This window comes from Diorhabda sublineata, chromosome 7, assembly GCF_026230105.1.
Source record: "Diorhabda sublineata isolate icDioSubl1.1 chromosome 7, icDioSubl1.1, whole genome shotgun sequence".
NCBI classification, from domain to species: Eukaryota; Metazoa; Arthropoda; class Insecta; order Coleoptera; family Chrysomelidae; genus Diorhabda; species Diorhabda sublineata.
Window position 1 is genome coordinate 29,002,857 of NC_079480.1, and position 17,526 is coordinate 29,020,382.

The window sequence follows — 17,526 nt, forward strand, 5'->3', positions numbered from 1 at the left end:
TCTCACACACCTAAAATATTTCATCTCTGCTGCTTGCAATGCACTTTTTTACCTACTAGTGACAGTTTCGCAGACATAGGTTAACATTGGTTGGTAAATTGCTTTATAAACTTTTAGTTTTGTACTTCTTAAGACTTCTTTTTTATTTATTAGGCAATTATTTATGCTGTAATATGTGTTTACGGCATTTCTAATCATCTAATAAATGGGTAATAACAATAGTATCTCTCAGTTCTTTGGTATCTGTGCGGTATTCCAAGCTAGGCTACTTATTTTTATTATATAGGTCTATACCACTCTCTCCCAAAGCTTTTAAAATTTAATCGTTTCTATAACTTCTTCCTTCGTTATCTTTTCTTTGTTTACGTCGTGGTCCTCTTTTTTACTTTTTTTATTATTGTCTTTATATAGATCATTATTATCCTCTGTATCTTATCCATTACATTTGCTTCTTTTGTTAAAATTCTACCATTTTCATCCTTTATGTGAACTTCATCTTGTTTCTTGTCCTTTCTTATTGATGTCGCTTTCAAGTGCCTTTTTTCTTTCTTATTTTTTCCTTTATGTATAGTTTTGACAAACTTGGAAAGCGTTACGAAAGCTACTGTGGTGGTAACTACTATATCCTATCGAGGCTTGAGGAGATCAGTATAATTTATAAAATAAAAGTTGATAGACGGTGACATTGTCATCTACAATAATGTTTCATTAAGTTAAAGATATGGATAACGTTTTGCCTTTAATTTTGACAAAAACCTGTAATAAGATTATTTCTCCTGTATAACTGCGATAATATTTTTATATAACTATAATCTTGTAGCAACAATTCACAGTATTATTATCGCAGACGGCGTATGAAAAACTACGTGGTCTCTTGTCAAACATTCTACTTCCATGAGTTGAAGTGTACATGTTTTCTTATAAAAAATCAGAAGCTAACTGTCCTTAACAACCATATTGGTGCTAGACAAAATATGGAAAATAAGCGGCTAGTACGCGCTCGATCCAGATTGATGATAAGAGATCGGAATCTTTGAACGTATCATTAAATGTCAGCAAATTCTATTTTAAAATAACCTACACAAAACTTATTCTACGTTTTCTCTAGGTTTCTATATCTTTAAACTTATTGCGATAAAAATGAAATGAAATAGTAGATGTAGTGTTCAACTACAAAAATGATAAAAAGGCTTTTCTTCTATGGGCGTTAGTTTTAGTGTCGAGGATAGTGGAAAGGATAGTGGAAATACACAAATTTCGATAACTTAAATTTACTATAATACATCAACAAAACTATATACACAAAAATAAATATTCAAGAAATATTAAACAACGTAGTGCGAGCTATGGAAACGACGCTGCTTCGCTGAAATCTTGGCGTTCAAGATCTGATCGGTTCGTTGTCTCGAAACAGAATGAATTCCTCCTCAATTCTAAACGCCTCGCCTGGGTTCGTGTAAGTATGGAAAAATGAGCAGGTATGTATCAGTTATATAGGAGAGGATTATTTCAATTGCATTCTATTACCGTTTTATTGAGAAAATTTGTTCGGGGAAATGTGTATCAGTGTTAAGTATTTTTAAAAAACAGGGCATATTACTTGGTCACCACACTTCAGTATCCACCGATATTTTTGGAGTAAATTGCTGCTTTTTTTGTTCAAATTTATCAAAATGTTAGGAAATTTTCGAATTTTCAAATCTAGCAGAACAGTTACGCTTGGTCGTCCTAGAATTGATTTTGACTTCAAATCTAATCGATCAAAAAGGCAATCAGCAGCCTTTTTAGTGCAGTTAGGTCGATTTCACAAATATGCCGCCATAGAGGATTGGCCATATTACATTTTAGAGAACTAAAACCAGAACAAAAATCCTCCAAAACAGTCGTGTCGATTGGTGCAAAGAAATTCAATCGCGATGCTCCAAAAGATGTTTATGACATCGTGACGACGATCTATGGATATGAATCTAAAACTACAATTGACTCTCTTCAAGACGAGCCCAAGCCAACAAAAATTGTTCGCTCACGAACCAGTTCGAAGCCTGTTTTCTCTGAATAACTAAATTATCGCCACTGTTCCATTAGAGTAATGTAGAACGGTCAATTCTGAACCATATTGTTTACCAGAAATATTCGAAAAAATCTGGTAACGAATCACAGAACACGAATCATTATTCACCACGACAATGCAAGCTGTCATACATCAGTTTTAAATGATGTCAAAAAGATTTGTTCGAGTTGGATAATGCATAATTTGACAATTACCCAAAAAAAATCTCGTGTCAATTGGTGCAAAGGAATGGAAAAAACAAAAATGTTTTTGAACAGTCAAATTGATGAGTCATCCGCCATACAGTTCTTGTTTGGCACTTTATTTCTTATTATTTCCGCAGATCAAAAATAAATTGCGAGGTCAACGTTTTTCTACACCTGAAGAAGCGATTGATACGTTCAAATTACATATTTTGGAAATACCTCAATCGGAATGGAAAAAATTATTCGATAATTGTTTCAAATGTATGCAAAAGTGTATTGATCTTAATAGAGAATATTTTGAAAAACAATAAAGCCATATCCAATTATAAAAATTTGATTTTATTTATCTATCTCAAAAGTTATGTAGCATCCCCCATATATACATTGTACAGAAGGAAAATTATATTATTTTGCGGCTTCAGTATATTGAATATGTTTCTTCTTCTTCCTGAAACCTATCAATTAAAATACTCAATTGAAAAATCAGTTTTCTAATACTGAAAATATGTATATTACGAATTTTAAATTTGAAGGCTAAGGTGGGGCATTGCACAAAAAAGGTTGGGAAACACTGATTTATAGGGAGTATACATATTCATGTTATGTATTTCAGAAATTGCGTCAATAGGAATCAGAAAGATTCTATATATTTTCGAATATCATACACACGCCAATTTTTTAATATAAGATATATGTATACTATATGTTCATACCACACAAAACATTTCTTTTTCCCGAAATATTTCATAGAATGTCAATAATTTAATATCCTGAAAGGAATGTGTATATTTCTATATTTTAATATTATACTTAAGTAAAAAAACACAGTAGCTCACGCAAATATATGATCGTGCTGAGAAATGAAGTCGCGTGTTATTTTCTTGGATGATTGCTTTGATATCCTGATACATCATCTACCATAGCCAACTCTTCAGAACACGAGGGATTGGTATCTGGGCAACAGACGCTTTGTGACGTCACCCAGGTAACAGACGATTCATGTATTTCGGATGTTTTACCTTATACTCGGGCATAAAATTGCATTTTTCTACGGGGGTAACAGGAAATATTATTATATGAATGTTGCAGTAAATCTTTAAGATAATTTGTTATTTTTTGCTATGTTGATATAATGGGGTTACAAATATTGAAGCAAATTAGTTTATACTAATTACTATTCCGATATGGTCACCATAACATCAAATTATAAACTGACTCTGGCTGCATAACTATCACTTATTTATATCAAACGTCTTTCTATTTAGATAATTCAGATAACTTAGATCTCTAGACTGCCTTAATACAAACGCCTTTTTAGAAATTATCTTCATCAAAACAGTCACGATATAATGTAAATAGTTTATAAAAATAACACAAGGAATTCACGCCGTAGAAAAAAAACATAATGTAAATAGATCTTCTTGGAAAACATACCCAGCGTATTCACTAAATCCAGATTATATTAAAATAATAGAACAGGATCGTCCTCACGGTCTATGTCTACGATGTATATACACAGAAAACTATAAATACATCTTACAATGTATCCCTGATAGCTGAAACGACTACTAAACAAAATAAATAATTCACAAATCCAATTTTTATTGTTTTCAGGTCAAGTCTACTTCAGAAATTTTTCAAAAAATCTAATTTACTGTAGGGTGAAGTGTCTTTTATGTGGTTCTAATATTTGTATCATGAAAATTTATAGGCAGGGCTGCCCTATGTTGAAAGAATTGATTATGTCAGTCAACAAATATTCGCAAAACTAAGTAATTATGCGGGTCTAACGTTCCACGGTAGGGTATTTGAATGATATGGACAGCTAAAATTATTTTATGGTTGTACTAACAGAAATAACGAATTAATTTATAGCAATTTTAGAAACAGATACTATTTTCACATTCAATATAAAATAATTTTTTTCCAATTTTACCAAATATAATCACATGAAAAAATAGAAATGTTCAAAGTTGAAAAGTCAGAAGATAAAATTAATTCGTCAAAAATCATTGATTCAACTATTACGACAAGGAAGCGATCTCTTTTTTGGAAAACAGTAGGAATTTTGTTGAAATTGTCATATTATGATGAACTTGAAGTAAAATAATAATAGGTATGTGAATGAAATATTATGCTAGGAGATATTTGTTTATGTATAAAAAATAAAAAAAATTGTTTATTAATATTTGATTAAGATGGTAAAGTATTATATACAATGCGGTCCATAAGTATGAAATAAATTCAATTTTAGTGTTATTATGTATGTGAAAAAATCGTGAAATATCTTGATTCTTTTTTTTTAAATTGACAATTTGCAGTATGTGAATATTATCCTCCTCCAACAACCCTTCTGAATTATAAGCACCCCCTTGAAAATTTTAAATAAGAGAGGTGGTCGTGTGGCACCGTGTTGGAAAGGGATTTCAGTCCTCTGTTTAACAATATAAAGTTTTTTAAATTTGGTGCGATCATAGTTGAGAAAATAAATTTTTAAGATGTAAAATTTTGATAATGTCTCAACCACAGAACTTTTCGTAGAATGAAGATAATAATGTCATTGTAAATGGTCAAAATGACTACAATTCATTTCTTGTCAATAAACGTACAACGTTTTGTATGACATCAGGCGTTATTTAGTTAATTTCTTTCGCTATCCTGACTTTTTAAATAAACTTTTCCGCCAGAAATATTGTCTGGTCCATTTAAATATACTTCAGAAATAATCAGGTATTTCTATTTGTTCTGCTCAGCATCAGGAAAAAATCTTTGAAGATACTAAAATATTAGTCAAAAAGCCAAATAAATAACTGATATGAATTTAGTTGGCTGCTGTGATTTAGGTATTTAAAGTTATTAGAAGACGTCATTATAGTATTTGTGCACGTATTAAATTTATTTATAGCCGAGATTCGAAGAAAAGACATTTTAATTATGATTGGTTGTGGTAATAAAACAAGAACTCGATAAGAAGTTTGTGAAATTTTCAATAATAAGTACCATGGTCAACACGTTTCGCAGTCTGCAATTAGCAAAATTTGAAAAAAGTTTCTTGAAACTGGATATGTAAAAAATGCTGAAAAATCAAGTAGAAATGTTCAATTTAAAAAAAAAATTAAATGTACTTCCGGAGATTGGGGCAAATTCGTAGAAAACAACACGAGAATTGCCTTTACAAAGTTCAGTTGGCTCAGGACATAAATGAAGATTATCTTGATAGAAGGCAGGAATTCTGTGAATTGATAATGGACAGAATGAACGCAGATTTGCAGTTCATGAAAAAAAAAAAATTCTAGTGAAGCGACGATTTATTCAAACGGAACTTTTAACAAACAGAACTGTAGATATTGAAACAGAGAAAATCCTCGATATGTGAGGCTCACACTCAATTTCCTAAAAAAGTGAACGTTTGGGCTGGTATCATTAACAATAAAATTATTGGTCTTATTTTTTTGAGGGTACAGTTAATGGTGGGATTTTCTAGATTTTTTGATTAACTTCTTAGTGCCTACATTACAAAGAGTTTCTTCTAATGTTAATTATACAAAAGAAATATATCGATCTATTTATTATCAACAAGACGGAGCTCCACCGCATTGTGCACGTACAGTTAGAAATTAAGCGACGTGGAACGATCGAATGGCCGACTAGATCCCCCGATTTGACTCATCTCAATTACTTCTTATGAGGTTATTTAAAATCTGAAGAAAAGTTTCTGATTTGAAAATTATTTTAAATTTGAAGAATGAAAAAAGACCTGTTTCATGTTTTTTCACATAGTATATTCTTTCCAACGCATAGTCAAAAATTAAATTTCGTTATGAGCATTTCTTTTATCGCCTTACCAGCTATTTGTAAATTCGTCTATACATGTTTACCACATTTGAACTCAAGACACCCCCTCATCATCAATTCATTTGCTACGGCTGATTTCATTAATGTCCTCACTAAATCTTTGTGAATTTATATTTGTATGAAGTTTTCGGAAGTATTTATTCACCTATGTTGCTCATTACGATCCATTTTGATACAGATATGGTACTAAATCTCACAAATTATGTACTTAACTTACCTCAATAGTTACTTGTCAGTTTCTAGTGTGATACTATAGATTATAGGAATGCAACGTGAAAATAAATGGGACAGAGGACAAACAAAGGAATCGTATTTCCAATCGCTTATACAATTTTTTTTGGAAAATGTAAAATCAAAAAACTTACCTTGTTTAGTGAATACGGTTTAAAATATGAATCAATATATATTTTTCTTGATTGATTTAGGATATTAGTGCTAATATGAAATAGTTAAAAACAGTTGATAATCATGTTTCACAGAAATTTATTGAAAATATAATATTAATGGTAACGATAAAAAAAGTGAATTAAATATGAAACTAATTTAATCATTGGTTTTCTCCTAATCTTCTTTTGTGATGCTAGGAGAGGAATCATCACTTTCTAAAATTTTATCTGTGTCAGGCTTGCGAACCAATCTTGATGACGGGCCTGACAATGAAGATCTAGCCTTAAGTTCTTCAGCTTCTTCCTCTGAATCATCTGATTGTTCTTTCTCATTTCCTCTTTCCCATATAAATTTCTTCGTCCTATTTCCCTTCTCGTTTGGACCTGGAATGTCAGATTTCTTAAGTTCTGAATCATCTGGATTAAATTCTTTTTTAATTCGATATTCATGCAATGATCGATCCTTTTTCTTCATTGCAGGTGTCGAACCGTCTAGAATCTCTTCTTCGTCTAATAAGTACACTCGATCTTCAACAGAATGTCTTGTTCCTCTCTTAAAATTTCTTTTCGTTTTAATATCTTCAACAACTAGTACTTCATCTTCCTCATCATTGTGTTTGTCCAGATCTTCGATAAGATGTTCTTCATCTTCTCCTTTATTGTTGTTTTTTTTCTTCTTTGTTTTCTCCTCACTTTTCTGTTTCTTCTTACCTGGTTTGCCATCTTTTTCATCACCTCCTTGATCATCATTGCTGTTTAGGTTACCAGAGGCATGAGGAATGAAAGGGGCTCCTGGTGTGAATTTCAATACAAAGGGAATGAATTTTTTCAGTACTACTTTAAGTTTCTTTGTTATCACTTGTCCTTTCTGAGTTTGTCCTGTGAACACACCTGGAACAAATTTAATTAGATGAGAAGGTTATAAGTTGATACTATATTTCTATAAGTTCTCTTATAATCTATCATCTCACAAACACACTCGTAAAACTTATGACATCATAACAAAATATCTATAAATTTCTCTTGATCAAAATTAAATAGGTTTGTTCCAATAGAACCACGACATATATGGAGCGAAGTAATACCAGGCATGTTTGACGGAAGCTTAACTTTTCGATGCAGAAGTAAGTCCAGCGAGTTTCCATTTTTCAAAAATCATCCAAACTCCGAATTTTTGTAGCCAAGTCCGTATTGGAAAACCCGTGTATTGGACGCTTCCTAAGAACTTGAAGCTCAAGACCATGATATCCAAATTAGTGAAACAACTCTGATATCTATGTTGCCATATTTTTAGTTTTAAAAAAGATATACTGGTAAATGTTTAATTAATATTAATAAACTGTGAAACGTGGCAGGTATTTTGAAACCGTTCAAAGAACTGTACCACTCATAAAATGTACAAATTAATAATTTGAAATGCAGTAAACTTTTCAGAGATACTAACATATTTTCCTACCAAAGCCGCAAAACAATAAAATCTCGACTTTCATTCCATTTCATTGATTTTTTTGCTTATCACTTTCGATAAGTACAATAAGATCGAGAGAGTAACTTGAGGTCAGTGGCATAGGTGAAATATCATAAAATCATCGTTATAATATTCGTGTTTATGGGATAACAGGTCACCATCAGAGATAAGCTTCTAAATGTTGACATTATAAAAATATTTGATCAATAATTTTGTAATTTTTTACGTTAGACAGTCAACTAGATTGCAATATCCGATGAAATTGGAATTTTTATTTCCGTTATATGGAGCATAATATTTTGTAATTTATTTGCGACTAATATTATGCTGTACGATTTATGAAACAAAAATAAGAAAATAAATGTGGTAAAGAACCCATGCGTGAGTGCAGCATCCGGAAATTCATTCCACTTTGGTTCCATTGCAGGAGATTCTAAAAAAAGATCTAAAAAGATCTAAAAGATCTAAAAGATCTAAAAGATCTAAAAGATCTAAAAGATCTAAAAGATCTAAAAGATCTAAAAGATCTAAAAGATCTAAAAGATCTAAAAGATCTAAAAGATCTAAAAGATCTAAAAGATCTAAAAGATCTAAAAGATCTAAAAGATCTAAAAGATCTAAAAGATCTAAAAGATCTAAAAGATCTAAAAGATCTAAAAGATCTAAAAGATCTAAAAGATCTAAAAGATCTAAAAGATCTAAAAGATCTAAAAGATCTAAAAGATCTAAAAGATCTAAAAGATCTAAAAGATCTAAAAGATCTAAAAGATCTAAAAGATCTAAAAGATCTAAAAGATCTAAAAGATCTAAAAGATCTAAAAGATCTAAAAGATCTAAAAGATCTAAAAGATCTAAAAGATCTAAAAGATCTAAAAGATCTAAAAGATCTAAAAGATCTAAAAGATCTAAAAGATCTAAAAGATCTAAAAGATCTAAAAGATCTAAAAGATCTAAAAGATCTAAAAGATCTAAAAGATCTAAAAGATCTAAAAGATCTAAAAGATCTAAAAGATCTAAAAGATCTAAAGATCTAAAAGATCTAAAAGATCTAAAAGATCTAAAAGATCTAAAAGATCTAAAAGATCTAAAAGGTCTAAAAGATCTAAAAGATCTAAAAGATCTAAAAGATCTAAAAGATCTAAAAGATCTAAAAGATCTAAAAGAACTAAAAAATCTAGTCTCAAAAATGGGAATTGAAATCAGTGTAATTAATCTCTTCATCCACAATTTCCTTCGCTCATAACAGCAATTTTTATTATTAGAAGAAAAAGAAAATACCATAAAATTTAGAGAGAGCAACAGAAAAAAAGATGAGAAGGGATGAAACGTGAAGATCGAAAGGTAGTTTGAGATTTACTGCGTTCTCTTGTATAAGAGCTGGATAGGACATGTATAATCTCCGTACAGTCCTGGACCATCCTAAGTAGATGTCTCAATAAGATCTCTCCTCATTTTTGAGAAACAACTATGCCAATATATAAAGTCACTTTTGAAAAATCAAAATTTTAATTTGGTTCACTTGAATTGATCCGATTTGAAATGGGTTAATAATTTATTGTACTTTAGGACGATAGTTAATATAATAAAGGTAAGTAAGCATAATATTGATTGATATTCCAAATATTATCCGTGTTTCGTTTCCGGTGCAGGAATGGATACTTCCTACTGGCGACCGTCGATATCCCTTCGACAGACATTTTTTCTCAGTAACAATTAAAAAAATCGATGAAAAAGGTTATGGCACATTTAAGGCATTCTGTTTCTAATCTACGCTTCTATTCTGTCAACACTATTGCAAGATATTCTAATATTGTCACTTGTTCTATTCGTATTTTTTTGCTATTAGTCTCACTTTCATTTTTCCCGTTTATAATCATTGTCTTATATTTTCTTGATTTAATTTCCATTTGCAATTTTTCTATCTGTATTTTCTGAATTATTGTTAGTGCTTCCATCATTTTTAGTATTCCATCCATTGTTTTCATTAACAATAGTAGCCTTAGACTGTGCCTTTGTTCTATCTATTATTCCATCATAAAGCCTTCGGATGTTTAACCATTCAGTTGAACTTTACCTTTTACTCCTTCATATACGTTTTTAGTGGGAGTTATTATATTTTTTGGTATTTCGAGTGCTTTGGATTGAGTCGAATGCTGATCTCAGGTATATGAACGTTAGGTATAGTGTTTCTTCTTTTTCTTAACGTCTTTCTATTATATTTCTTAGTATGAAAATGTGATATATTGTTTGTCTTCCTTTTCTGTAAAATTCTTATGTATAATGAAATATCTTTATACATTTTACTTGAATTGAATATGTATATAAATATTACAGTATAGGTCACCGAAGATGAAAATATTTAATAGACATTCAAAAATTCCACTTTCACTGACATTTCCAGTCAAGGTGACCAAAATTAAACTTGAATTGTAGAATATGTTGAGAAATATCCTGTTCTACTGACATTTGAAGAATATTTTATATTATACAGTGTATTCCAGGACTTCATGCAAAAAATTTGGGAGTGAGTAGATGACGTGAAAATAATGCTGTGACTTGAGAAAAAAGTTATAGGCAATAAAAGTTGCGTAATCTGAACTTTAATTTAAGTATATTTTCTAAATTATACATTCAAACAAAACAAATTTTTAAGGGATGATTACATATGTCCATGAACTTTGTGTTTGACGGAATAAATAATTTTACCCTACTAGCTGAAGGCCAGGACGGCTCATGCCTAATGGTTAACAATGCGTAATTTTTACAGGGACAATATGTACAATATAAAGAACAATAAGGTACTCTTTAATCAAATTGATAAAATTTATATTTAAGAAGATATGTAGATTATTTGATCGTTGTACATGCCAAGAAAACTTCTCACCATGAATAGACATTCTAAGGAAAATCATCATAAATTATAATTACCGATTGAAAATACTTACAGAAAGATATCAAACATTCCTAATTGAAATACATACGGTCAAACATCGCGTTACTTACACAAGAAAAAAACTGAAATGTTGAATAATTCAATTATAAACAAAAGAAAACTATAATAAATGTTCGAAGTTGGTACCTTGCACTTTTACACACTTCCGTAGGATTTTATTTTGAACTTTGAAGATCATTCCAAGATTCTACGTTATAGCGTAACAAGTTTATTCGTAAGAGAAATTTTTTTTTGTCACAGCGTTATTCCCATGTTACTTCCGAGTTTTTCGCATCAGGTCCCGCAACACTCCGTATATGTTTGTAGCCCTCATTTATTTTTTTTATTGTATGCTTTCATTAAAAAATCATCAACGGAATAGCGAAACATAAGGGACAGTGGATGAAGATATAGAGAAAGAATAAGAAGCGTAGGAAAAGCTAGATACTATTTTCGCTTGAGCCGAAGAACAGTTAAAATGAAAAAAACACCAAGAAACTATACAACTCAGAAGTTGAACTTAAACTTATTTCTTTAATCTATGATCTTACCTATTATGAATCCACAAACACCACTTAGTACTGCAGCTCCTCCGGGAGATGCTAAGCTGATTTTGGCAGCTATGTACTTGAAGAAACTTCCAAAACTATTAATTTTGATGTTCTCGAGGTTTGGTGACCCTGCACAATTCTTGTCGCTTCCAAATGCTCCTACTTTCTGAAATTTTCGGTCATTTAGGGACCAGGAATTTTTTGCTGCATTAACACCGTTAAATATTTTTTTCTTTTTCAAAGCTGCATCTGTTATATCTTTACTTATCTCCCACTGTTTCCATGCCGTTTTATATTTGTTTTTCTTTTCGTTTTCAATTTGTGGGATTGAGTTCCGTTTACTGTTAGATGATCTAGGAATTACATTTGCAGCTTCTAATTTCTCTCCTTTTGTTTTATCTTCATTTAACATCATCATTCGTTCAAACTTTGGGGCGGCATTATCTATTTTATCTTCTTTTTTACAAGGACCGACATAGCTTATGTTATTTCCTTCAATATATTGTTCAAGAAGAAGAGTGGATCTGTCTTTACAGTTCAAACTGATTCCGTTAGCTATCAATAATTTCAACTTAGTTATCGGTTTGAATAGTTCTGCATGTATATTGATAAGGTAGTTGTCACTGATGTCCAATACTTCCACATTCGGTATATTCTCAAACACTATTGTGTGAAAATTTGCAACTTTATTGTCACTTAGATCCAGTATCTACAAAAATTTAATAATCTTATTAGATTGGCAGTAAATACAGCGGAAAATCAAAAATTCTAAGAACCTCAAGAGCCAAAGATGAAGTAACTAAAAATTATTTGTTAAATTGAAACAAAAAGTCCAATTTTCGAGAATAGAAAACAATTACCTCTCAAATTATGTCTAACTCTATTTCACTAGCTCTTTAGTAACAATAAGGTGTTGTTTATAGGAGTACAGGTGGTTAAATTTTTGAATATAATATTGTACTAAAAGCCTGCTTAGTTCACAACAAAATTCAACAATTTCCTAACATTTTGGAAGAGTTTTTGTTTTTAATTTCGGTCTACCTTGAAACACCATGTATTATCAACTTACTTTTAATTCTGGTAGAGATATGGGAGGCTGGCTATTGATGGATGCCAAACTGTTTCCTCTTAGATATAATTCTTTTAAATTGTGAAGGCTCAACCACCATTGATCCAAGAAATATTGGATCCTGTTGTAAGAAAGATCCAAGCTTGTTAACTGTTCCAAACCTTCGAAAGCGTATAAATCTATTTGACTGATTTTATTATAGGATAAATTCAACCATTTCAATTCTGTCAGGTGCAGGTCCTGAAAATAATAATTGATTTTGTATACACATAATAATATAGTTTTCACACACGTAACTTCTTATATACTCATTTTACAAGAAGTCTAGACTTCTTCTTATGAGTAGGGTAGGTGATATAATAGATGTATATGTTGCTAGAATAAAATTATAGTACGAGCAATATAGTTTTATTGCTAAGACCAGAGCTAGAAGTATAAAAGCAGTAGAGGTGTGTGTTCAAAAGAAAGGAAAAATTATCCAAATATGTCAGTACCCTACTGAATTTTGAGGTTACTAAGGACATTAAATAAACAGAAATATGTCCTGGTGGAAATATGAAGTCGATAATTTGAAGTTGTAGTTAAATTTGGAGCATTAAACTTAGTAGTTTTGTTTGGTTTCGTTTGGCATCGCTACAAGTTTATTAGGAGATTCTGTCATGGAAAAAACTGAACCATTGGATCGTTATTTAATAAATGTCTAATCGAATATTGGAAAAAATAAATGTGATGTCAATAGCCAAACAACTTATTTCACATATTTTATTGACTATGAAAAAAAAACGTACAGTTGTTACCCATACAGGGGAATGAATTGTTAACAATCTAGGATTTGTATTTACATTCGTTTTTTTCTTCATAGAGAAGAAATAGTGACAATATAGAACGGCTACGATAGTGACAAACTTCACAATAGGTAAAAGTTACGTTTCAAGATTAAAAAATCAATGTCAAATGCGGAAAATTCGTTCAGCAAAGCAATGAGGGGAATCTTTACTTGAAGAATTAAAAGAGAGGATTTGGAAGGAAATCAATAAAATCAGACTTGACATGCTTGGAAAGGCATTGTAAAAATTTTAACAAAGATTGGCATTTCAACCTCTCCAATTCAATTAATAAACAACCAAAATATAACTAACAAAAACTATTCAAATATTTTTCTCATCTAATAATCTTTTTTTGATTCGAATGTGTTTGCATTGATATTTGTATTCAAATTTGAGTTTATATCCATATTTTCATTTATGTTCTGTGATTTTAAATATATTCATACTTAGTTTCTATTTTTTTTTCTATATATCCTTATATCGTGGACTAAAATTAATTTTTAATGTAATATTTAAGTTAGTACAGGGTGAATGGTTAGTGTGATTGAGCTTAGGGCCTCTTTTGTCCTTCAAACATCAAAATTATTTTCATTCTTACAGGATGATAAAAAATAATGTGCCATATCAAAGTTACATTTTTTCAAATGAAACACCCTTCATACTTGATTATAGAAATATGGGTTGTGATGTGTTCTCCGGGGTATTTAATAAGTTATAACCAATTTTCCATAGAAATCGTAACAAGTTCAATAACCTGTACAATGTAAGAGAAAATCAAGAATGAAGATCTGGTGCGACGAAAACATTCGAATTGTATTGAAAATTCTAAAAAAATGATTTATTATGTTAATAAGTCACCAATATCTCGTCTGAGTAACTAAAAAAGTACTGCCAATATACTTGTAGTTTTATCAACCATTCTCTATACCTAAAATTAATAGTTCTTGAGATATTTCGATTATTATGTGCAAAACAATGAATATGTACCTATATCTAATATCGTTCCCGTAATTTATGGGTATATTACACGTTTTTTCTTTGTATTTGCAATTCAACCTCTACAGTACCAAACAGCAATTATAAAATTTCAGTTTTCAACAACCTAACAATTAATTGTTAGATAAATTAATCAATATATCTAAAGAACTAATAATTTTATGTTCAAGGAATTTTTTATAATAAAGAATGTTGGTAGTAATTTTTGATACATTAAAAACAAGGTAATTCACTTGAAAAGAACGAGAAAATAATGTATTAGTATTTTGATTCACCCTCTATCAGATTTATTGAATATTAACGAAATAAATAATTTTCTAGAATATTCACTACAATTCGAATGCTTTAGCCGTAACAGATGTTCATTCTTGAATTTATCGTATATTATACAGGGTATTGAACTTTTTCAAGGAAAATTACTTTTCAAATACACCGTATAACACATCACAGTTAAAGTATAGTTAAAATTGAAATAATCTTCATTGATAAATCCTAAACGGGACATGATGAACACTTTTCCATTGTTTGTTTTTTGAAATGTTAGCTTTTTTGGTCGCTCCAGACAACCGACAATTAAAAACCATGAAAATTTCAATTTTCTCATGTTTCTACAAAAACCGTTAATTTGCGATATATGAATTTACCATCAAAGTCCTCTTAATTATGTAGAATTCAATGGTAAAGAAAAAGTTGGGGGTTGCCGTTTGATAAAATCAAGTTTTCGAAGTTCTTAGGTAGGGAAATTCGGCACAATATAAATTTTTGTCAAGGTTCTCGCAGATTTTGAACGCTGTGTTATTTGTTCAAATCCCAAAAATATTAGACCTAACTCACTTAAACTTTAAGATATAATTTTTTTAGAGGAGTACTGCATATGTCCAATAATTTCGAAACTGTGAAATAATTAAAAAATGGTGGACTTTAGGCATACTATGCCTTATATAAAATTTTGCGCAGATTCCAAAAATTTGGTAAAAATCATAGAATTCTGTTCAAAACAACGAAGTTTCGGTCCACTTCCGGTATAACCGGAAGTTTCAGAAAGCTAAAATTATTTTAGCTGAAACTGGCATTTCGGAAAACCCATGCAAGCAAATTTTCAGAAAACTAGTCGCAGTACTTTCCCATATGCATATCGATTCAGGTCGTCGTGAGGGATCCTGTACTACCAGGTATTCAATAGTTTGTTCTGCTACTATTATCACTTCCTCCTACATACAGTATTACTGTTTCCATTCGCTGAACGGCCTACCCTAATAATAATATGGAATGTCATTACGTGGAAAATTATATTTAAGGTTAAGGGGGGGGGAAGGCCTAGAGCATGCGAGAATTTTGGGAGGAACGGGGTATGAGACTTTTTTGAGTCTGATAGAAGTAGTTCACGATTTTCTTGGCTACATGTGACGTTATCTTTCTCAGAAGCTGTATTTTTTATTGTAAGAGCTAGAAAATCAAAGGAGGTTCTTATATTATTTGAATATATCGATACGCAATTATAGCATCCTAAATGAAGATCAAAAGTAACATTGAGCCATAAACAATTACACTTCATAATGTAACGACTTTCGCCTCATCTCGCTTTTATCATCAAGCATCTAGATAGAATCGGGGTTACTGCTGAAGACGAGAGTCTTCAAACTAGTTGTTTTTGGTACAACAGAGGTGCGTTTATTGATGTTAGAAGAAACACCAGATAAGGTTCAAATGAAAAAATTCTATTTAAATAGATGGAATTCCATGAAGCCTTCCATTTCTTGCAATCCACTGAGTTCTATTGCTTTTCCCTATGAAAGTAATTCCATTAGAGCTTATAAACTTAGACGCTTACTTATCATATGGCTATGAGTCTTCGTGTTCAGCATTTTTTGTGCCATCCTTGATACTCCACCTACACGAAGACCAACAATTCAACTTTTCTCAGTTAGGTGCCGAGAATTTGAAATCTTTCAAACAGATAACGGATTAAAATAAAATAAATTCTTGTAGGGAATATAAACATATTTTTGGAAGAAAATAATTTTATTGGATATTGGAATTGGAGATGAAGTGAGAAATGGTTATTATTATATTATTATTCATTAATTATTTGACTATTATCATCACACATTAGCGCAGAGCTTAATCTAATGCCAAAAGATCTACAATACTCAGGTTATTTTTTGAGGATGAAAGAAAAGCAGAAATCGTCCAGAATAGAGAAACTAATAATAAACGTTCGCATTTAAAGAGGTAGGTAGAAGGCTGGATTTGTCGCTGCTTATACTCACTGAGAAAACTTGTCTATTCAAATCACTAATGTGATTATGCGATAAATCCAAGTACTCCACAAGAGGCGAAATTGCGATTTCCACTGTAATAAGATTTTTACTTTGGCATGTCGCTCGTCTGTAATCGTTTATCATATCACAAACACAATAACTAGGACATGTTTCTTCGATAACACGTGCATTCGATATGTAAAACAGTAAAACACAGAAAAAGATACATCTAAGGCCCATAGTGGACCCTAATTATTGAAAAATGAACCGTTGTGTAGCGTTGTTATATTTTTGTTATTACTAATAATACCTGGTAAGCAATGCAGTCATTAATTTATTGTTTTGGTATCAACGAGCGATAAACTTGATAAGATACAAGATAACGTAGAGAAAGTGATAAGTAAGATTTGGTACAACGGATTTACTGTTTTATTAAGAGGAGTCTCATACAAAAGAGAGTATTATTATCGATAAATAGTTTGGATGATTCAACTTAGGCTGTCTACATATCATAGTGCGTGTTCTACTTACGTGATAAAGTTCTATCTGTTAGACAGAGAGATTTCAAAAATTCATTAATAAATACAACCCATTTGAACTGACAACATTGAATCTTATAAAGAGTCATCACTGATGAACTATATTTGAGCATGCATTAAGAGATTCCCATTGAAATTACAACCATTTTGCAGGCTTAGTTTCTGTTTTTCGCAGTTTAATTCAAACGTGGCCGTAACTTATTAGCAATATCTTCGAAAATTCCACCAAATGGTTATGCACGCCCGTTGGATTGAGAATGAGACTAGAGAGGTAGAAGAGGGCATCTATGATATGAAATATAACTATGACACAGGCTTTAGTAAGAAACAGCGATCTTCCAAACATAAAGCATTTGACTATATCATATATAAATCGGCTTCGTACA

General features: G+C 30.9%; 1 protein-coding gene across 1 annotated transcript; it reads right to left on the reverse strand.

Moving 5' to 3' along the window:
* Window positions 1-6,575: 6,575 nt before the first annotated feature.
* LOC130446347 (uncharacterized) lies at window positions 6,576-16,932 on the reverse strand. Its single transcript, XM_056782547.1, has 4 exons — window positions 16,611-16,932; window positions 12,518-12,757; window positions 11,449-12,157; window positions 6,576-7,388 (listed from the first exon to the last, which is right to left on the reverse strand). The coding sequence occupies exons 1-4, from the start codon at window positions 16,839-16,841 to the stop codon at window positions 6,673-6,675; spliced, it is 1,896 nt and encodes a 631-aa protein (XP_056638525.1). The 5' UTR covers window positions 16,842-16,932; the 3' UTR covers window positions 6,576-6,672.
* Window positions 16,933-17,526: the final 594 nt, after the last annotated feature.